Source organism: Leguminivora glycinivorella, chromosome 5 (genome assembly GCF_023078275.1).
Source record: "Leguminivora glycinivorella isolate SPB_JAAS2020 chromosome 5, LegGlyc_1.1, whole genome shotgun sequence".
NCBI classification, from domain to species: Eukaryota; Metazoa; Arthropoda; class Insecta; order Lepidoptera; family Tortricidae; genus Leguminivora; species Leguminivora glycinivorella.
Window position 1 is genome coordinate 23,351,889 of NC_062975.1, and position 24,156 is coordinate 23,376,044.

General features: G+C 38.4%; 2 protein-coding genes across 2 annotated transcripts in view; one reads left to right on the forward strand and one right to left on the reverse strand.

The window, feature by feature from the left end:
* The window catches only part of LOC125226097 (cardioacceleratory peptide receptor-like), a 143,279-nt gene that overhangs the window by 924 nt on the left and 118,199 nt on the right, over nt 1-24,156 (forward strand). The gene's annotated exons all lie outside the window — the stretch shown is intronic.
* LOC125225976 lies at nt 16,207-18,523 on the reverse strand. Its single transcript, XM_048129791.1, has 2 exons — nt 18,044-18,523; nt 16,207-17,965 (listed from the first exon to the last, which is right to left on the reverse strand). The coding sequence occupies exon 2, from the start codon at nt 17,827-17,829 to the stop codon at nt 16,207-16,209; it is 1,623 nt and encodes a 540-aa protein (XP_047985748.1). The 5' UTR covers nt 17,830-17,965; nt 18,044-18,523.

Here is a 24,156-nt window from a genome sequence, read left to right on the forward strand (position 1 = left end):
GGAAAAGTTTTGTGTTACACTCGGGTGCAAATGTATTTTACTTCTCGTGTGTTAAAAAACTCGCAAGTTCAGGATTCTATTCTCGAACCACTCGCTTCGCTCGTGGTTCAACTATAGAATCCTTCCACTTGCTCGTTTTTCAATTCCACACTCGGCGTTAAAATACAACTTTGCCCCCTTGTATAACAAATAACTATTTTGGAATTTTCCAGCCAACTACTTCTCTGTGAAATGATTTTACTCATCAAATATTTATACTTTACCACAGTAACTTATGGAATACCTACCATACTTAAACAGTGGTTTTATTAATATACTGTATTTTTTGGTTTGCTATATTTCCGAGCTCTATAGGTATTGTCTGTCGGTCTCTGTGTATGTTCGTGATAAATCCAAAAACTACTAAACGGATTTTCATAAGGTTGTCGCCTTTCAATAGAATGATTTGCACACTGTCTAAGAGTTTTTCGTCAACTGAAAAAAAATTGAGATAATTATTGATTGAGGTATAACAAAACGGTTTATTCCTCGTGAGAAGCCGGGTCGTATTTTATTAAAATATCTTACTGAAGTCTTACAGCAGTATTTGAAGTACGAGTATGTATTACCTAAAACTACCGCAATTAATTTACCAAATTCGACATGTTTAGTGTTGCTGCGTGGGCGAATGAATGAATGGAAACCACTATTGAGTCGTTCACGAGTGAATGTGCTTCAATCTCGATGGGACCTACGCGTAAATGGAAAACCGTTAGGTCTATCAGTCTGCGAGGGTAAATATGTTAGACATTGGGCGTTGGATGAAAGGCTAGCTTTTGATAAAAATCTGTTTAGTATTTTCTTAAATTCAATTGCATTTGTCTACTATTTCTAGGCTTTTCAGAGCGTTGTTAAGTCCCATAATTTTAGAACTAAACGGGACTTAACCAATCAAACGCCACAAGGCGTCCCAGACAATTTGAACTGTAATTAACAGATTGAAGATTATTAATTCAGTAACAAATTTTTGAAAACGGCGTTCCAGGGGTTAATCGCGTAAACACTTACATACATATATTTTTTGTCAGTACAGATGGTGTTTTTTTACGCACTAGTGCGAGAAGTGGTTCATTATATAACAGGTCGAAACTTCGGATGCTCATCTGTACTGAAAAACGTCGTACGATACACGTGCGAAAACTTCCTTTTTTACGCACTTGTATCGTAATGTACTATTATTATTTGGTCCGATGTTTCGAACATAACATTATGTTCGAGGAATTAATAATAAAATACAATGAACAATTAATGCGATTTACTGTCATGTTTTCGAGTTATGTTATCAATAGTCAATTATTTGTAGGCATCCCGATCCCGTAAAACAACAAACAATTACTAATAAACATACATCTTACGAAATTCTGTATTAAAATATTCTCAAGTTATTTAATACTACTACAACTACACACAAACTATTTCGTGTTGGAAAGCAACCCAATCCGAACTAATGTCGTCAAATTATTAGATTTTGATCAGATATGGATTCGGTAATGTGTCTGTAGTACTAGAGTTCTTAGCCAGCGGGATTTTGTCCGATTCGATTAGCAAATATTGTCATATTTCATCCAATTCATACAAAATCACTCCATCCTCCATCGTAGGCCACGTCTTTGCCTTTGGCTAGTTTGTGGCCAAGAGGAAGTCTATTTATAATAAAAATCTCAACAAATTATATATCTAAACATTTCCCAAGAATCAATTTGTGCCATTATCTGGGTAAAGGGAACTTATTATTGGTGGCATTTACGTCCCGCGGCGTTTATTTATTTATTTATATATTTATAGGTTGAAACCGCATGAAAATCGGTTCAGTAGTTTTGAGTTTATAGCGAACACACACACAGACATACAGACAGACGGGTAGGTCTTAATAAGCCACTCGTTGTAAATTTCTCATTATTACCACTTAAACCTATCATCATCATCATCAGCCCGCTGCAGTCCACTGCTGGACATAGGCCTCCCCCAAGGTACGCCACAGAGCCCGGTCTGCTGCTTTATGCATCCAGCTTCCGCCAGCCCCCCTATGCAAATCATCCCGCCATCTAGCCAGAGGGTGTCCCACACTACGTTTACCAAGACGCGGTCTCCACTCCAGAACACGCTTGCTCCAGCGGTTATCGGTTCTGCGACATATGTGGCCAGCCCATTGCCACTTCAACCTACTAACTTTCAGAGCTATGTCGGTGACCTTGGTTCTCTGGCGGATCACTTCGTTCCGAATTTTGTCCCTCAGAGACACTCCAAGCATAGCTCTTTCCATAGCACGTTGAGCGACTTTAAGCTTGTGGATTAGCCCCACAGTCAGAGTCCACGTCTCGCATCCGTACGTCATAACAGGAAGGACGCACTGGTCGAAAACTTTCGTCTTTAGGCTCTGTGGTATATCCGACGAAAATATGTGGTGTAACTTCCGAAACGCTGCCCAACCCAACTGGACCCTCCTATCGGCTTCCTTTTCGAAGTTGTATCTACCCAACTGCATTAACTGCCCAAGGTATACATATTCCTTGACAACTTCGAGAGGCGTGCCGTCGATGATTACTGGCTCCGGAATGACGAGATCATTAAACATGACCTTCGTCTTGTCCAGGTTCATCCGGAGACCAATTCGTTGGGAGGCTACATTTAGGCTGTGCAGCATTTCTTGGACTTCCTGCAGCGATTCTGCCATGATCACGATATCATCTGCAAACCTCAAGTGCGAGATGTATTCACCATTTATATTTATGCCCCGTCTGTTCCAGTTTAAAGTCTTAAAGATGTCTTCCAATACATTCGTAAACAGTACTTAAACCTATAAATAATTATTATTGAATTCCATTTGGTTGAATCCATTAATATTTCTGGGACTAAGACTAATTTATCCTGTCTGGCGATCAGATCGTAAATTTTACTCAGCTATAACTAACAAGCATAATGTAGAGGCCCCGCAACTAACATTATTTATAATTTACTAGCTTTTGCCCGCGGTTTCGCTCGCGTTAGAAAGAGACAAACAGTAGCCTATGTCATTATTCATCCCTTCAACTATCTCCACTTAAAAAACAAAATTCGTCGCTCCAATTGAAAGGCGGACAAACAAACAGCTCCATTTATAATTAAATGCCGTAAATATTAAGGCGGACAAACAGCTCAAGAAGGCTTGTGTTGTGGGTACTCAGATATACACACTTTATACCCATTTATTAGTAATATACGTAGTATGGATTTATGAGATAGGCAAACGAGCAGACAGATCGCCTGCTGGTAAGCGACCACCGCCGCCCACTGCACTGACACCTAAACACCAAAAAGGTTGACAGAGCGATGATGGCCTGGTGCATTCTTCGATCCAACATTTCAATTAGTTTTTCAAGATTAAATGGCTTCAGTCCATTATTGGGACTATTTCGCCAGTGTCAAGGTGAAATGATCTAATATCAATTAGTGATTTTGGTACGATAAGTACGACAGTGTACGGTGAGTTAGCACGTGAATTGATAGCTAGATTTTACAAGAGCACGTGGACTACCGGCCGTTGACGACAAAAAGAGGCAAAACGCGTTTCGAGATTAATTCTTCATCAGCTTCTCACTACAACATTAGTTTACTGCATAATAGCTATCGATATTACATTTTAAACAACATTAATGAGCAAAATAAAAAGAAATTATTCACGACACGAGAACGGTAAGATGGTGCTCGAACCGGAAGTCCCAACGTTTCAATTTCTAGTTTTTGGTTTAAACCCATTAATATTATAAAAATAAGTTACGTTCGACGATTTTTATTGACCATTTTTTTTTAATTCTGTGGCTCAAAAGAATGCTTTGCAATTGTAATTTAAAATGTCCAAAAGCATATTTCTAACACTTTGTCGTGTTTTTGAACTACCATACTTTTTGCTTCAAATTATACTTTCCCCATTTCGTTACCAACAATGTTTCCAAATAAATTTCAGAACTACGGAACAAGACAATTAAAATCTCATAGTCGAGTCGTTGCCAAAACTACAAAGAATAATAATAAAGACAGATAAGAAAATTATTTTATTACCTTCGAAAATTCACGTTGAGGCAAATATTTCATGAAACTTCATTCTATAGAATCTCTTGGCAACAACATACAGAATTTTGTTGTCAAATGTGAATTTCATTGCAATATTATGTCAATTCAATTCAATGGAGAGGTGGGAAATGAAAGAGATTTGGATGGAAAGATGAAATCACTGCTAGTTTATGAGATAAACTTAAGAAGTCATATTTTTAATTTAAACTGAAAATGATAATATTTGCACCAACCGCACAAATCAAAAGTCCTACTTTTTGGAACACCTATTCTATAATATTTAAAAATTAATCCATACTGTATTAATATTATAAATGGGAAAGTGTGTGTCTCTGTTTATTTGTCCGTCTTTCACGGCAAAACGGAGCGATGAATAACGTGATTTTTTAAGAGGAGATAGTTGAAATGGTGGAGAGTGACATAGGCTACATTTTTGTCTCTTTCTAACCCCCTACTTCCCTAAAATGGGGGGATGCAAATTTGTATGGAGCGTTCCGCAATTTTCGAATTTAACGCGAGCGAAGCCGCGGGCAAATGCTAGTCAATTAATAATTATAGTTTACTAGCGTTTGCCCGCGGCTTCGCACGCTTTAGAAAGAGACAAACAGTGGCTATGTCACTCTCCATCCCTTCAACTATCTCCATTTAAAAAATCAGTCAATTCGTCGCTCCGTTTTTCCGTGAAAGACGGACAAACAAACAGACACACACACATTCCCATTTATAATATTAGTATGGATACACAAACAAAAAACTAAATTCCGAATGTCCAACAACATCCAACACCAATGCAACATTACAGTCTTCGTGCATGACCTTTGTCAGGACGTAAGTATATCTATTACTGGTATGGATCCCAAGCCGGTGACAGAGTAAAGCCATATTCCCTATGAAATCATGGATATTATACATTCTTAGTATGTACCGTTTCTCCTTAACAATACAATGCTGATATCATTCGGTAATGTCAAATACACATTTCAGAATAAAGTTGGAGTGATATTTATTGCCAGCAATTTGGCCGCTGACAAAAGTAGCAAATAATGAAAAGGTAATGACGCAGAATATTGTGATACCCTTTTGTATTGAAAGAAACTGATATATAAAAACCTTTCTCATTTTTGTTCTTGTTAAATTAGATGTTAATGTTTAATGGTTGTTTTATCACAGCGTATAAATTAGACCAAACGTTTTTATTCTTTTTTATTTGAGATTAACTTCTACTTATAACGTACCCTCGTTTTTAGGGTTCAACTAGGAACCCTTATAATTTCACCATGTCTGTCTGTCCGTCCGTCCGTCCGTCCGTCCGTCCGTCCGTCCGTCCGCGGATAATCTCAGTTTTTTTTTCATTTCAAACACGACGATTGTCACAAGGAAGGATCACATGTAATTAAGTAGGTAATTAAACAGCAATATGTCTGACGTAATTATGAACAAGCTCTCTTTGGAGAGTAGGTATTTACCATTTGTTTTCTTTTTCATGAGGTTTGGAGGCAAACGAGCAGATTGCCGGATTTGGTTGGAGATGACCTTTAAGATCGGAGTAGGTATCTGAGATATTTTCTTGAAGGCTTGATAATTGAGGTTTGTCATTGATCAAAGTTTGATATAACTCCGTATAGATGGATAATGTCTATGAAAAAAACGGATCTCGGGACCATCAAGTAAAATGTAGAGTCGTCAGATGGCGCAATTTTTTTTTTAATACTACGTCGGTGGCAAACAAGCATACGGTCCGCCTGATGGAAAGCAGCCACCGTAACCTATGGACGCCTGCAACTCAACGAGTGTCACATGCGCGTTGCCACCCCATTAGAAACTTGTACATTCCCTTTTGCTGTGTTAAGTACACAGAAAAAGGAGTGTACAAGTTCTAAGGAGGGTTCGGGTTGCCGATGACTCAAAGGACAATAGACGGAACAAATTAGTTCCATCAGTCCTCCCGTATCAGCATACCGCACCCTCGTTGAGCTCTGGCAGCCTTACTCACCGGCAGAAACACAACGGCAGAAACACAACAATCACGCCTGTTTCCCAGAGGGGTAGGCAGAGATCACGGATTTCCATTTACTACGATACTTTGCTTCACACACTTTCATAACGTCATACACGCTCGGCAATTAAGCATATTAATTGGGCATAAAGGAGTATAATTCCCATTCCCACAATTTTGAACTTCATAAATATATCATTTACAGGTTTGAAACTTGACTAAATATTGACAATTAAGGGTTTAGAAAGAATAAGTTCCAAATTGTCAAAACTGAGATTCTAAAGTTTTAATAGTTCATCGAGAGATGGCAGTCAATGCATATGCACAGTGACTACACATTTTACTTCCCGTACATCCTTTTTGGAATCATCAAGACCTTCAATTCAATCCATTCGTTTTTAAATTCTATATTTAGTTTATAATTGACAAAAGAAGGTCAGCCCAATCGGCCCTTACTCGTGGTCCTTCAAAGCCTGATCAGCTGTCGGAACCCACTCGCTTTTAATTGTCAATTGGCTTTTCAGGAGAAAATGGGAAATAATTCAACTATACAAATTGGTTTATTGAGTTCCGATAATCGTACTTCGAGGTCAAGTAATATTACTACATCTGTTAAATTGCCGTTTTGTTCAGAATATCCTAGAATATTAAGACAACTACCTATTACTTTAAATTGAAATAAAAATGTTGTTCATACAAAATAATTCGGACCGCAATGGAAAGCAAACACACTCGCATTAAATCTGTCAAAAATATTTACAGTACATGGATTGATGATTGATTTTTTCAAAAAATATTTTTGGTGTGAAAATGAAGACTAGGTTTGTCGAAAACGTCTCTTCATTGATGATAACACTAATTAATTCTATTTCTGGTTTATTTTATCGCCCGAATAAAGCTTATTACACGCTGATAATGATTGTGATTAGAGATGGGCCGAATATTCGGTAAATATTCGGTATTCGGCATATTCGGAAAGTTTTTCAATGTTCGTATTCGGCCGAATAGTTCGGTTACATTGCCGAATATTTACCGAATAAACAAAGTAAATAAATAGCGTAAGTTGTTTCGTTTTTCATCGGATAATGATTAATGACATCCTATTCCAACATTTTAAGGAACCACCAAAGGGAGATAAAATGCGTTAAAATATAATTACCTACAATAATTATGTAAAAAAGTGAAAATTACGTAGTTTAAGAAACCAAAACCAAAATTTTCTTCTGCACTAAATTATAGGAACAATAAGAGCCTTAGTACCCATTAGGTATCAATCATTGAAAAGTTTTTAACTCCAAGCCAGGATTTAAAATATGGCGGAACCGAATATTCGGCCGAATGTTCGGTTCGGTAACAGCTGAACCGAATGTTCGACCGAATATTCGTATTCGGCAAAGTCCGTATTCGGCCCATCTCTAATTGTGATGGAATCACGATGGTAATTACGTAATAAATTTTGGTAGAATAAGTTCCGGTCCTTCCAATTATTCAATTTTTCTTGTAAATTACGCGATTGGTCTAACAACCCTTTAAGATATTCCGATTTAAATTACGCGAGTTATTAACCCCTTTTAAAATATTAAACATTCATATTTTAGAGTTTTCAGGGAGTGTAGTTAGGAAAATCACTCTATTGTCACAAGACTGAAAGTAGTTAAAGACGCTGAAACTTATCAGGGCATTACACTCTTCAACAAGTTGCCTACAGAGTTAAAATCCGTTCTAAACTCAAATTTATTTACAATTAAACTTAAGAAAATCCTGCTAAATCAATGCCTATACGCAGTAGAAGAATTTATGTATGATCCGAATTTATGACTACCAAATTTAGTATGATTATTAATTGTAATGTATTTCTGATTGATTATTAATTATTATAAGTTTCTTTAATTATGTTTTAATTAGGTTAAGTTATTTTTATTTTTATGTTTCCACTAATATATTCAATTTGTAATTTATATTAAATAGTAGGTTAAGGTGTAAATATTCAACACAATCTTGTATTGTTCTATGAATAAATAAATAATAATAAATAATAATAATAAAATTGTAATAATCATTAAAGTAAGGACGACAGGTCTGGCGGAGTCGGGTGTGACCCTGCCTGCCAAGCCGATGATCTTGTGTTCGAATCTCGGTAAGGGCATTTAATTTTGGTAATGAGCACCGATATTTGTTTCTGAATCATGGATGTCTTCTATGTATATGTATATCGTAGCTTAGCATCCATAGAACAAGTTTTGTTTAGTTTGGGTCTGGTTTGATATGTTTAAAGTGTGTCCTGATATTTATTTATTTAAGGAAACATAAAGTAGAACAGAAAATAATCACCTGCCGAACCACATTCTGTAGCTACATTTTACTTTAATATCCTAACCACAAACTTAAAATTTTGAAAAACCCCGACAAAGTGGACCGATTTTCATGAAACATGGCTAAAAACACTCCCGACTAATTCAGCTTTCAAACAAAACAAAAATCTAAATCGGTTCATCCGTTCGGGAGCTACGATACCACACACAGACACACACACACACACACAGAAACAGACAAACAGACAGACACGTCAAACTAACTTATAACACCCCGTCGTTTTTGTCGGAGGCTAAAAATACGAGTTTATAAGGTAAAATAAAATCTAGTCCCAGTTTACTCTGGGACGCGGCGGGCAAGCATTTTTTCTCACGGATTACAGCTTGAAAATAAGAATTTTCCTTGTATATGATATTAATGTCACCCGCTATTGTAAGTGCTTTTCATGGTAAGGCGTAATAATAGAAAATTTAAAAATGCAGGAAGAAAGGAATGTAGTCTATTTTTATTTTGCGCTGCCAGACTCTTGACACATTTTCTCGACAATATTACGTCATAAGTAGGTTCATTGCAAGACTAGATTATTTTTACGACTTTCTTCGAAAATTATAGTTATTTGGTTAAACAACAACTTTACCCGCTTTTTAACCGCACGTGCCAATATTGATTTATATTAGATATGTCTATAAAAACGACGGAGTCTTATAAGTAATAACTTTGACGTGTTTGTCTGTCTGTGGCATCGTAGCTCCCGAACGTTTGAAATGATTTAGATTTTTTTTTTATTAAGTTGAAACCTGAACTAGTCGGCGGTGTTATTTGCCATGTTTGATAGAAATTAGACCACTAACGGCCCAGCCACGACATTGGTCTAAGCGCGACAGCGGTGAGCGGCAGCCATACGTGCGAATGAAAAGTCCCATCGCTGTGTCTCGCTCTAATGTATGGCCGCCGCTCCCCGCTGTCGCGCTTAGCCCAATGTCGTGGCTGAGCCGTAAGTCGGGTTTTTTCCTTTTTTTTCAAAATTTAAATTTTGTGCTTAGGTTATTATAATCTAATCCCCGTGTGAAGCCGAGTGGGCCGCTAGTAATTATGAAAATCGCAAACCTGAATAGCGCTTATAAGCATTTAATCTTAACAGGAAGCTTTCTCTGACCCCGTGTCAAAAATTCTCGCTGAATTTTGACAACTTTTGAAGGTGACGGGAGTTTTGGCGGTCTTATGACATGATCTTCTTAATGGAAGAGATTTGCTTTCATTTTAAAACAGTTTATTGGTCAAAATTTATGCGTTCTCTTGTTTCTAGTCTTAAAAGATATTTTTTGTATCAGACAAAATTTAATTATTAATTTTTAAATCAAAAGAGACAAGAACCTGCAATTGATAGTATTAAGTATTAGGTATATAGACTTGCAAGGATAATCGAGCATATAGAGAAGAAATTACTGTCAAAGTAAAATGTTTAGTCACAGTCACGCCACAGTGCAAAGACCCATCTCTTTACACAGGATTAATTAGTACTTTTGAATCTCAGTTGTGTCAAATTAAGAACATATTCTTAACTTGACATGTCTGACCAGGTTCAACAAATCGTCGTCGTCAAATTGTGGTAGGTATTGGTTTGTATCATTAGCTCTTAGATAAAAGAAAACATTCTGTTTCATATGCGCATCATCGTTTGACGCATTATGACTCATAAGTTTCATAACTTGATTGATTACTACAATGTGAAAAAAGCGTCATTCACGTCTCATTCATTAAATTCACCCTACCTTTATACTACGTTTTCTATAAAACAACATTTGTATCAAATAAATCACGTAACGTTTTCAATGAAACCTGAAATCCCACAAGTCACCACGTCGCCATTAGATCGGGCAATTAATTTCACGCAAGTTGACGTTCCGACCGCACCGGCTAAATGCCAGGGTACAGTCAACCAATGGAACCCTAGGCCACTGTAGAACTATATCATAGTGACATTATAAATCAGATTGTAAGGAATCTCTTACTGCTTGTCATTTTGACATGGTTGTAGAGCGGCCTAGGGTTCCAATTGGTTGACTGTACGTAGCTAACGCTTACGACAATATCGTTGGGTGTGTAATGATTGGTATAACTTTTTTTGGTATAGTAACATTTGATGATAACAACATTTGGTATATATTTCAAGAATATAATCACTCATTTGACATAATTAACATTTGGTATAAGAACAAAATATCTACTTTTATTTTGTATAATTATTAGTTTGTATAACACTTATTTATAAAAACCGTCATATGATTAATTGAGTACAACCGTATTTCAATTAATTATTTGAATATGTCTCACGGAAGTTTAACGTTTATAACCGTCATATGGTATAACTATCTATTGATATACGACTAGTATAATATAACAAGCAAACAGTATAAACCATTTCATGAATTAATTTTATTCTTTTTTAAGGGATCACAGTTCTAACCTAACCTAACCTACTTTTCTGATAACAGTATATGTTTAAGGGTCACAGTTCTAACCTAACCTAACCTATTTTTCTGGTAGCAGTGCGTTGAGTGTAGGGGTCACAGTTCTAAGCTGATCTGATTTTCTGGTAAATGATGGATCTAATTTATTGTACCATTTTATTCTAACTGTGGTTTAGAAAGAATTTGTGTTATACAATTTATTTATTATAGGAAATAAGCATTATACTCAAAGTATGTTATAATAAATGTTATTCGAAAAAATTATCATTATATTAAATAAGAATTATACAATTTGTTAGTATATTATTTGTTGTTATATGATCCAATAATTATATCAAATGATCTTTATAACGACTAATAATATATCAAAAAAAGTTATATCGATCGATACGCACCCAATATCGTTATCGTAGCTAGCTAACTCTATCGCTCTTCTGTATTGGCGCGATCACTAGAAGAAACATGTTTATCTATTTGTATAGGGGCCGAGGGTATCAGATTTTGTACTGAAGTTGTTATTTGCCTGTGATTTTAAATATGTCTCAGGCCCTTGAGTGTTCATATTTTTCGTGTTGTTGCAATTAAATATCACGTAAGGAGGCATGTTTGTGTGAAATAAAAACTCTTTATTTACATGAACGTATTTACATAATTATACAAGAAACTAAGACTAAACTTAAAAGCTAGCTAATGTCTAAATTTGACTTCAACGTACTAAAATTGACGCCCGAAAGCTGCAAGCTCAGAATAGAATAGGTAGACATCTCAGTGGATTTTACTGGGTTAATTTGACACGCTAAGGAGATACGTTTGCTTGATCTAGAGGGCGCGACAAAGCTAGACTGCGTTTCGGTCAGCGGCGTCTAGCGTCCACGATTGTCATTTCATCTAGGCCGGCAGGACGGCTAGCCAAGAGATCGTTGATGCTACGCGGCGATCGAAATGCGTTTCGTTTCGACACTGCGGTGTCGTGGCTTTGTAACGCCGTGTCTTGCGTGGGCGACGGTCGCGCGACCGTCGCCGTCGCGTCTCATCGCATCGTCTACTTCCATATCGATAAGGTTTGATTTCGTATGCGTCGCATCGCCGTCACGCGACCATCGCGCGACCGTCGCCTACGCAAGCCACGGCGTAACGCCACTATACATGATGTAAACCTAGTACGCGCGAATCTCTTAACGGTGGTGAGTATAGGATAAAATAAATAAGATAACTTTTACTTAAAATTGAAATAATAATTTTATTCATACAAAGTAATTCGGCCCGCGATGTAATGCAAACACACTCGCATTAAACGCTCGTTGACAGTTGTCATTCCCTGTCATCGAAAGCAATGTTTACAGTACATTGCAGGTCATCGAATGTTGCGCGTGGATATGGCTCAGGGTTCAGCTCGTAGCCTCAGGAACGGGATCAGCAGCAAATAATGTAGACGACGCCTTTTATGATTTTATATGACTTTAATCTCAAGAAGTACATTAGGTACAGAAAAATATATTTGAAAAAAGAGTAGAATAAAAAAGGCACATATGCGTGCATCTAATTGTGAGGTCAGTAGCGAATGCCTGGCGTGGGGTCCGATCTCTTATCTCCTCTTCGTAGCAACACCCTGGACCAATCACAGGGCGCGTACATGACGTGATATGGGCGCTGATTGGCTCCCGATGATGCGATATGTGTACGGTAGGCTGCATAAGTTGCGCAGGTACACTCTCCCACATAAGTTGCATTGACATACTCCCGGCCTTGGAAACTGGTGGTTTACAAAACGTCTTGAATAGATGGAGCAGCGTGGCTAAGAGTCTGGCTGAAGAAGCGGACACAATTTGGAGAAAGCGCGCCTTACAGTTCCTCCTGAGGGCACCCTTACGTCGGCCACTCTCGAGACGCCGTCCTTGCCCGGATACGTTTTGGCGATGCGGCCTAAACTCCATTTAAGCGGGGAGTGTTGTCTTCTTTTATGATGACGAGCGTGTTTTCTTTGAGGTCATCAGACTGGAACCTCCATTTCGATCGGGTTTGTAACTCCGTCACGTACTCTCGGGACCAACGACTCCAGAAATGCTGGCGAAGCTGCTCGACTCTCTGGTAACGCGTTAGCCGATGCGCAGGAACGTCGCTCAGGCTAGCGCACACAGGTGCGGTTAGCGGACGACCAATCAAGAAATGCCCTGGACTAAGCGGTAAAAAATCGTTGGGATCCGATGACATAGGAGTAAGTGGCCTGGAATTAAGCAAGGCCTCGATTTCGATCAAGGTCGTGCTTAAATATTCGAAGGTCAAATGTGCGTTGCCTACAACGCGTCGCAAATGGTATTTACAACTTTTAATACCTGCTTCGTACATTCCACCAAAATGACTGGCATATGGAGGATTCATGCGAAATTTAATTTTTTGAGATATGGCGTACTCTTGTATATCGCCAGATATACTTGAAAGAAATTTTTCAAAATCATTCATTAGTCCGACAAAGTTTTTTCCGTTATCGCTTATTATTTCAATAGGTTTACCTCTACGCGATATAAAACGCTTTAATGCTAATAAGTAACCATCAGACGTGAGGTCACTGACCAGTTCAATGTGAATCGCGCGCGTCACTAAACATACGAATAAACAAATATATGATTTTATTAATTTCGCGCCCCTACCTTTGCGATTCAAAATAAGCACTGGACCACCGTAGTCCACGCCGCAGTATATGAACGGATACCCTGGTTCCAAACGCTCGCGAGGCAGATTACCCATGATAGGCGTCAACGTTTGACCTTGCATGCGCTTGCACGTGACGCAATCGTGCACAATCTTCCGAGCTAAGTTTCTAGCACCTACTGGCCACCAGGTTTCCTTTATGTTAAACAACAACAGCTGAGGCGGCGCGTGCAACAGTCGCTTGTGTTCATAACGAAATAATAACACGGCTAAATAATGTTTACATGAAATTAAAATGGGGTGTTTTTTCTGATAGGTAAACAGGCTAGCATTATCTAAACGGCCGCCTACTCTTAGCACATTCCTTTTGTCAAGAAATAAATTTAATTTAGTTAGGCTTGCACCGTGTTTATTAGTTAACATCTGTTCACGTAATAAGCAAGTAAACACGTCCCGGTATGACTCATACTGCGCCAGCCTGGCTAGCAACAGAACGGATTCATTCAATTCATCGATACTTAATGACCCAGTTTTTTTGTCAACTTTATTTCGCGCATTATAAATGAATCTCAAAACGTACGCCGCGGTGCGCTGTAAACGATTGAATTGAGAAAATCTATGGAAAGGAAAACATCCCTCATTCTCATTATTTTGTACACAAAAAAGTGTGACATTAGCCTTCAACTCCGGTAAATCGTCATTATTTTGATCACTTAGTGAATCAGAGTTAGGTACAAAATTAATATCGTGAAGAAAATCTGGGCCCTGTCCCCAAAATGTAGAAGACCACAGCGAATTTAATGGCCGAGATCGTGAAATCAAGTCCGCGGGGTTATCCTCACTTCACGTGGTGCCAGGGATGATTTTGCGTTAATTCTTGTATTTCGGCCACCCTATTTTGCACAAACGTTTTAAGTAAGTTAGGTGGAGTGCGTAACCAACCTAACACGATTGTCGAATCGGACCAAAATATGACTTTATTAAACCGACTGCGAAGTGAGCTATCTATTTTTGAATAAAGTCGTGCTCCAACTAGGGCTGCACATAATTCTAATTTTGGCAAGGTCACGGGTTTGATTGGAGTAACTTTCCCCTTCGCGCATAATAACCTGACTGTGACACTGTTGTCGTTATCAATAGTGCGAACATATGCGCAAGCACCGTACGCGGTTATGGAACTATCGCAGAATATATGTAACTCTAAATGCATAGGGTTGTCGCTTAATACGTAACGCGGAATACGAATTGATTTTAAATTCGAAAGATCAGCGACAAACCGTGTCCATTTTTTAGCGATGTCGCTTGGGACCGGGGTGTCCCATTCGACCTTCAAAAGCCACAATTTTTGTAAAAGCATTTTTGCGATCATAATAGTAGGACTGAGCAAGCCGAGCGGGTCATAGACTTGAGACGAAACCGATAAAATAATGCGCTTTGTTATCGGCTTTGAATTTGTTTCGATTCTAGTGTGATAAAATAATTCATCAGAGCGGTTATACCATCCTAACCCTAACGTTTTATTTTGTACGTTATCACCTAACGATAGCTCTTTCGACGAGTCTATCGATTCGGAAAATTCATCAAAATCGAAATTGAAAATCCATTTACGCAATGGAAAACAACCCGACTGCAACACCTTGACGACCTTTGTGCAGATTTGTTTTAATGTATCTTTATTAGGGTTGCCACAAATAAGGTCGTCAACGTAAAAATCTTCATTAATTACGCGGGCTATTTCAGGGTCACCACACTCTGACCCTAACTGCTTAAGGCACCTACAACTTAAAAACGGGGCGGAATTCGTGCCGTAAGTTACAGTTTTTAATTGATATACTTGTAGGGGGTCAGACGGATTTTCTCGCCAAAGAATTAATTGCAAGTCGCGTTGCTTTTCATCGATTAATACCTGGCGGTACATTTTTTCAATGTCCGCGCACGCCACGTACTTGTTTTCCCTAAAGCGCATAAGTATGGATAACAAATCACCCTGTATCGGAGCGCCTACACATTGCAAATCATTTAGTGAAAATCCCGATGTGGAAACACAACTACAGTCAAAAACCACTCTCAGACGTGTAGACTTTTTATAATTCGGATAACGTTCTAACCGTTTCTCTAATGCGTAAAATCTATTTTCGGCTTGTTTGCGCGAATCGCCTAAAATATCAGGTGATTTTTTAAAGGGAATGCATACACAGAACCTACCATCGTCGAGTCGTTTGGTGGTTTGCGTGAATAATTCCTCACAGATACGTTCTTCCTCACTGCGCGGTTTGTTAACCCGTTGACTTATCGGCGCGTCTTCGAGTTCCCAAAACTTACGTAACTGCTCATCTATAGAAACTTGCGGACTGTCTATAGTTTGCAAAAAATTACATACAACGTGAGTGTTATTTGTATTTTTGCGCGTATTGCAAGGATTGTGCGTACGCCCGGATACGAACCAGCCAAAATGCGAATTTTGCATGACCGCGCCGTTACCTAGGCGAATAATACCTTCTTGAACCACGTCCCAATACCTATCTGCACCTATGATTAGGTCTATCGGTTTCTTTTCATGGAAATTGGGATCCGCGAGTACGATTCCGTCCGGTATATCGAATTGTTCTTTGCGCATATTAACGTATGGCCGCGGGGGGGTTACGCGTGGTAATACCAAACACTTAACGCGCGTAGAAAAAGTGCTAGTTAAAGATTTGATGCTAATATCACAGAATCGACCCCATACAAGCTTCGAGTGGACTGTATAACGCGCGTATTTAATTTATCGCATAATGATTGAGATATAATGCACCGTTCGCTTCCATTATCGAGAAGCGCGCATGCCTTCGTAATTATACCTAAATCGTCGACTATTTCAATGAGAGCGGTTGTCAACAAAACCGGTTCATCGAAATCATCGACTGATGCCTGTGCGCATTGGACATCTGTGTTTAAAGATACATGACCGCTGTCAATGTGTGCGTGATTAGTTATGGAATAACTACTCGATTTACCTGTGGAGGTATGGGGCTCATTAGGCTTATTTTGGCTTGCCTTAGACGTGCCAGGACAGCTGTTCGTATTGATAACATTAACTTCGTCGCGATGAATAATTGAGTTATGTTTTTTGTCGCATTTCCTGCACGGCCCATACCTACACAAATCAGCTGTATGACCAGTTCGCAAGCAATTTTCGCAAAGATTTTTATCACTTACTAATTGCAAACGATCTTTCATATTCAGATCCAGAAACGATTGGCATGAATATAAAGGATGTTTCTCACTACACATCGGACATAATTTAAATTGTTTTTTAAATGGTGTTTTCACCTGCGGTTTTTCCGTCGCGACGTTGCAATGCACTTTTGGAGTATAATTGCTATTTGTATACTTTTTTGAGTCTTGCGAATTGGTCTTACTGTGCGTTACGATTAAAGTTTCAAGCATGTCTGCCCTGCCTCTTAAAAATGATAATAAATCGTCGATAGTTAATTTTGACTCAATTGAATCGGCGGACAAGGAACCTTTATGTTGCTCCCACTCTCGCTCAGTGGTGGAATCTAGTTTGGAAACGATCATATAAATTAATAAAGTGTCCCACGAGTCTACAGGCTCCTTTAGGGCTTTAAGAGCGCGAATGTTTTTCAACACGTTATCTATAAGTTTCCGTAGCAACACCGGTGATTCCTTTTGCAACGTTTGCATTGAGAATAAAGCCTTTACGTGATTATGAATAAGCAAGCGGTTATTATTATACCTATTCAACAATAACTCCCATGCGATATTGTAATTGTCGGTTGAAAATTCAATTGAGTCTATAACTAATTGCGCGCTTCCAGTAAGTGACGATTTAAGATAATGAAATTTTTGAATATCTGAAATTTCTTGCGAATTGTGTACTAATGACGAAAATGTATCTCGAAAGGCGATCCAGTGCTCATGTGAACCGTCAAAGCTAGGTAATGAAATTGTAGGTAATTTTACCGATTTTAATGCGTTTGAGGATTTATCGGAATCGATTTTAACCTCGTCTTTCACTAACTTTTCAGCTTGGGCCATTATACTATAATACTCGGCTTCAAACTCGTCTCGCGCGTCGAGTTGAGCGTCTAGATCGGTTTCGGGAAGAACATCTTCGATTTTAGATTGAATATTATTAAATTCCGTATATAAGCCCGTCGCGCCTTGAGTGCGTAGCCTAACTTCGGCCATTTGATTAACGGATAAACCTTTGTCGAACGTTTCTATATATTTTATAAATTTAGTGAGTCTACCTTTAACAGAACCTCTCTTTTTAATAAGATCTTTTAACACCTTATCTTCCGCCATGTCGGTAGAATGTAAGAAGCTAGGTACTTACAGTTATCCGGGTTAGGTGTTCTCGCCGCAGCTGCCAACGATGCAGCTACCAGCCTGGCGACCTTTGCGTGTGTAGGCAGATCACAAAGACGTTCGCGTTTAGGCACTGGAATTATTGAAATACGAACACGTGTATCACAACTATAATGAGACAGGGCCGCTAATCTTGATTGATTCGCCTCACCAGAGCACTGTGTAGCTGCCGATGGCTATCTTGCCGATTGCGTTACTCTGGCCAAGTATCCTGGAGTAGGTATGCCACGTCGCTGGTTGCATCCGGCTCGAAGGACCAAAATATGTTGCGCGTGGATATGGCTCAGGGTTCAGCTCGTAGCCTCAGGAACGGGATCAGCAGCAAATAATGTAGACGACGCCTTTTATGATTTTATATGACTTTAATCTCAAGAAGTACATTAGGTACAGAAAAATATATTTGAAAAAAGAGTAGAATAAAAAAGGCACGTATGCGTGCATCTAATTGTGAGGTCAGTAGCGAATGCCTGGCGTGGGGTCCGATCTCTTATCTCCTCTTCGTAGCAACACCCTGGACCAATCACAGGGCGCGTACATGACGTGATATGGGCGCTGATTGGCTCCCGATGATGCGATATGTGTACGGTAGGCTGCATAAGTTGCGCAGGTACACTCTCCCACATAAGTTGCATTGACATCGAATGTTTACAGTACATTGCAGCTAAGAATATTTTCAAAAATTAATTATGGGGTAAAAATTAAAAGTAACTCAAAAACACTTCTCAATTAATGATAACACTAATGAATTCTATGCCTAGTTTAATTTATCGCCCGTATTACGATAACACGCTATAGAAGAGCGATAAAGAGAGATAATACGATACGAAATGGGGCGTAAACGATTTTAGGTACTCTTGGCTAAATGTCAAGTGTCTGCAAACGCGTTAACCGGTCAATTCTGAGTTCAGTGATATATTGAATGTTGCATAGCAAAAATAACTACTATTGTAGGTATAGTATTAAATATAATTAAGTTGTTGTAGTCCTAAGGCACCCCAGAGGTGCAAAGGGCCTTCACAAGCTCGCGCCACGACTTCCTATCTTCAGCGATCCTTGTGGCCTCGCTCCAGCTCAAACCAGCCGCTCGTATAGCTCGTTTTCGACGGACCGCTTCCATGAGTGGACAGGGCGCCCGGGGCCACGGCTTTCTGCGGTTTCCAGTCGAAAGCAATGCTCGCGTTATTTCTTTCCCCTCTCCGAAGAGTGTGTAATTAAGTACAAGGTAATAAATATAATTGACTATCGTGACTTGACTGTGATAATGTCTTTAAGAACTAACAATAAGTATTTTTCAATTTTAAGTTTTCTAAGCATGCATGTCGCGAAGAGCAGCTCCTAGAGCCACCTAGTAGGCTAAGGTTGTCGATATAAATATTTTTGGCACGATGTCAATATTTTTTTTATACATTTATCTACGAAAAAAATATTAAATAAATTGTAAAATTCCAAAAAAAAATTTATCAATTTCCGCTACCTTAAGGTTGTCTGGAAGAAATCGCTCTTTAGCGATAAGACCGCCTGTTGTTTACCTTTGTTCGTGTTGCTTCCATGTTTTGTATTGTTGTATTTTATCAAGGTGTGCAATAAAGAGTATTGTATTGTATTGTGTAAAAAAAAAAACATTTTTCTACCTTGTTACTTGTGAATCACATTTCTTCTAGTAGTCTAGAAAAACATATCAAACAAAACGTTTAAAAATAATACATTATTTTTTGAGACATACAAAATTTAAAATTTCCAAGGCGATGAGCACCGGTTCTTGCAATTGAGATAAAACTAAGGAAACTTGGCGTATGAAATACATGATTATAATTGGTGAAACAATTGATTCTGATTTACGAGGGTCATGCCAAAAGAAATTAGATACTCAAAATTTACATACTTTATTATTTATTACAGCTATCTATTTTTTCGAAGTATTCACCGTGAACACGTATACACGTTTTCATCCGTCTAAACCACTTAGAAAATACCGATGACCACTCTTCTTTAGACACCTTAGAAATTTCGTAATTATACGCAGCCAACGCATCTTCTTTGTTCTCAAATCGCCTTCCTTTTAATTTTTCTTTAATTTTAAGAAAAAGATAAAAATCACAGGGGGCTAGGTCAGGGGAATATGGGGGGTGGGGCAGAATAGTCACGTTTTTTGAGCTGAAATAGTCAAGTGTTCTAGCGGAAGTGTGCGGGGCAGCGTTGTCGTGGTGCCAGAGCAGGTGCCGGGTTCCTGACTTCGGCCGCTTGTCACACCAAGCTGACAGAACTCTTGGGGACAAACTGTCACATACCATTCTGAATTAACTGTCTTTTGATCTTCTAGCACTATTGTAGCAATATGTCCCGTCTTGCAGAAAAATGAGGCAACCATTTGTTTTTTAACCGACTTCAAAAAAGGAGGAGGTTCTCAATTCGACTGAATTTTTTATTTATTATTTTTTTTTTTGTATGTATGTTACTCGATATCTCCGAGAATCGTGGACCGATTTTCAAAATTTTTTTTTTGATCGAACGGGTATAACCCCGAGATGGTCCCATTGGCACCAAGTCGGGGTCTGATGATGGGATCTTGGAGAAATCGAGGGAACTCTTCAAATGTTATAGGCACATGTAATGTTTTTAGTGTATTTTTCAAAGGTACACCAGTATTTACGCCTGATGGTAATAATTTTATGTGGCTGAGCTGATGATGGAAGGTCAACTCCTCAATGGTTAGGAGTTAAAGGATAATTCTTTCACTACTGTACATATATTCGGACTGATACATATAATATCACTAGGAACCACTAAAAATCAACAAATAAATTAACTTTTTAACAAAAAATAAAACCGTCTTCAAAAAAAGCGTGTTACAAAATACGGAGAAACTAAAAAGTCAAAAATAATAAACCTTCGAATTCAGATTTCTTATCGGATTGCAATAATCTAAACATCCAAATTATAAACAAATCAATTATTTTTGGAGTCGGGGCCAGCCTGCGTATGGTTGGGTGGGGCAAACAGGAAATAGCAAGGCGACGAACAGGTCTGGTACCGACTACAAAAATAATTGATTTGTTTATAATTTGGATGTTTAGATTATTGCAATCCGATAAGAAGTCTGAATTCGAAGGTTTATTATTTTTGACTTTTTAGTTTCTCCGTATTTTGTAACACGCTTTTTTTGAAGACGGTTTTATTTTTTGTGTGCTTCGGGTTCGGCGACATTTTGTTGGCGTCGGCTCATCTTCAAAACACCATACTGTGGACTGTCGCTTTGTTTCGGGATCGTAGTTATATAGCCATGTTTCGTCACCAGTAAGTATATCATATACGTTTTTGTTCTCGCCTGCGTCGAATTTATCTATCATAAATTTGCACCAATCCACGCGATGGTCTTTCTGTAAATCGGTGAGCTTGTGCGGCACCCATCTTGAACAACGCTTATGAAGAGACAGTTTACTATGTATTATAGTTTGCAATGCTGCTGATCCAATGCCCAGTTCACGCTCGAGCTCTACATATGTAATTCGTCGGTTCGAACAAATATTTTTTTCCACAGTCTTTATATTTTCTTCAGTGACTGCGGTTGGCGGCCGTCCGGTCTTCGCCTCATCTTCAAAGCTCTCCCGTCCTCTTTTAAATACAGCAAACCAATTGAAAACAGTTGCACGTGAACACGCAGACTCTCCAAAAGTCGAGACTCAAAGTTCAAAACACTCTTGAGGTGTTAAACCTTTTTTAAAGTCATAATATATCATAACACGAAAATCACGTCGAGTAAGCTCCATTGTTGCGGAAAATTCCCGCCAAAATTATTTAGAAAAAAAATAATTAAAAAAGGAATCCTAAGAATTTCCAAGTGTTCCATTTTTAAATTTATAAGCAGATAACCTACCTTTACATTGGTGTATAACTGGCCAGTATCAATCAAATGACCATGGAGTATCTAACTTCTTTTGGCATGACCCTCGTATTCCCATACAATCGTGGGCCTTGTACAGTCAACAACACAGCTGTGAATACAAAGTGCCAAAAATATGTATACAGAACTTTATTACCTGTATATTAAGGTGTGTATACATATTGGCACTTTATATTTACAGCTGTGTTGTTGACTGTACCTGACGAAATAATGAATGATCATTGTTTCTCGGAACCAATAAAGTTATAAACAACTCTATCCCGAACACATCTCACTAATCAAACAAGATCTCCGGAACTTGCCGCAACTTATCACCAATTAATACTTCTAATTAAGTAACTTACTTACACGTTCCGTAAAATAAGGTATGTACAACAAATTTGAACAATTCAATGTAATTTGCAGGGAAATTGTGGCATGACATAATAGGACACGTGTATCTTATTAGGTGCTCTGTGATACACCAAATTAAAAGATATGTATGTAGCGTATGTTGTGTGTTTTATCAGGGGCAGCTCACTCCGTGATTCTATCGCCGCGCTACAAGTACATGCTGGCGGCCGCGAGTTCGCGGCCTAATCAGGAGTGGCGCGCGTTCTCATGGAACGCACGTTCGCACTTTCAATTGTTACATTACGTAGCGAGTTTTTTTCAAGGTTCGTATGCGATGTCCACGTGTGGAATGGCTAATAATGCTTAGTTAAATAGACATCGTGAATAAAATAGGACAATCTTACACTGATCTTATTGATTAAGTCCCACGGAAAAGTTCAATAAGGCTTGTGATGCAGAAGGCTTAAACAAAAATATATAAATACTGTATATTTACCTAGAAAGTACCCAAGACTTGGATATTATAGTATAACATTTTATCTGAGAATTAATTCGTTTTAATCCATAGGCAACCCTATCATTCGACGCTGCGCACGTGCGGCTCGTTTCTTTGTTAGAATTTTGTAGGCATTTAAAAAGGCGGCATTTCGTGAACATCAAAGCAGTGGGCCTTCTGTACTTGTACTATTATATATTCTGTGGTTTTATGTAGGTACACAGAACATATTTTATTTTGATGACTTTAGCACTTACTATTTAACAGTAGTGGAAAATAATCTATATTATATTTTAACGCCCGACGCAAAAACGACGGAGTGTTATAAGTTTGACGTGTCTGTCTGTGTTTGTGTCTGTCTGTCTGTCTGTGTGCGTGTCTGTGGCATCGTAGCTCCCGAATGGATGAACCGATTTCGATTTATTTTTTTTTGTTTGAAAGCTGAGTTAGTCAGGAGTGTTCTTAGCCATGTTTTATGAAAATCGGTCCACTATGTCGCGGCCGGGGTTTTTTTCAAAATTTTAATTTTGTGTTTACGTTATTTCGGACCCATTTGCATACTTATTTCATTAATTTTTAAAAAACGGGAATTGCGATGTTAATGAAATTTATAATATATGTGCATATGAAATAGTATTTTATGCAACAGGCGTTTAAGTAGGTCAAAAAAGACGAGTAGCGTGGGTAACAATTTGAGGCGAAGCAATTTTAGCGACGCCACGAGTATTTCTTGACTCAGTTAAACGCCGGTGCATACAATACTTTTTCTACGAACATGCACTTAATTTTTAATAGTTTTCTAGAATAGCTCGTGAAATTCACACTGTTTCGCTGTACTTTGACGCAAAGATTTGCACTGTCACCGCAGCTGCCCAAAACCATCCCCCGCCGGCTTCCCGCGCACGCGCGGAGTATCGTTATAACAATGCGTTGCCATGGTTACAGAGCCAAACAATGCGTTTTATTTTTTTTAGTTACTGCGCGCATGCGCGGGAAGCAGGCGGAGGCTGGCTTTGGGGAATAGACTTTTATGTAGGGTTTTAAAGATCTATGCACGAACCTGTCAATGACGAACAGTTCGGGTTCAGTACCCTGCAGAACTCGTATGCCCGAGTTATGCAGGGTAGCCCTGTGGGCCTCAAACAGTAAAATAATGATGTGGTGTAATTTTCATACCATCGACTTCTGTAATTTTTTGCCGCTACTGTAATAGTTTTCTATTATAAAAGTCTTGAAATACATACTGTCTAAGTACTGGATTTTGACAGTTAGAAAGAATTACGTCGTTTATGGTTCAAAATGTTTTTTCTGCGTTGTTAAGTTGGTAGCAATGTAAAGTGGTAAATATTTGTAAACACGCGGTACTTATGTTCAACGATGCCAAAAAGTTTCATTTTTAGGGAATATACTGTAAAGGCTTTTCTTGACATCTATAAGGTAGGATTTTGAAGATGTGTGCACGACCCTGTAAATAACAAAATAAAAGTACGGGAGAACAAATACAAAATCAATGACCTTACCAAAATGGATGGGT

What these genes read in the sequence shown, in the direction of transcription:
- LOC125225976 (XM_048129791.1), bottom strand. Translation starts at nt 17,829, where the DNA reads ATGGCGGAAGATAAGGTGTTAAAAGATCTTATTAAAAAGAGAGGTTCT.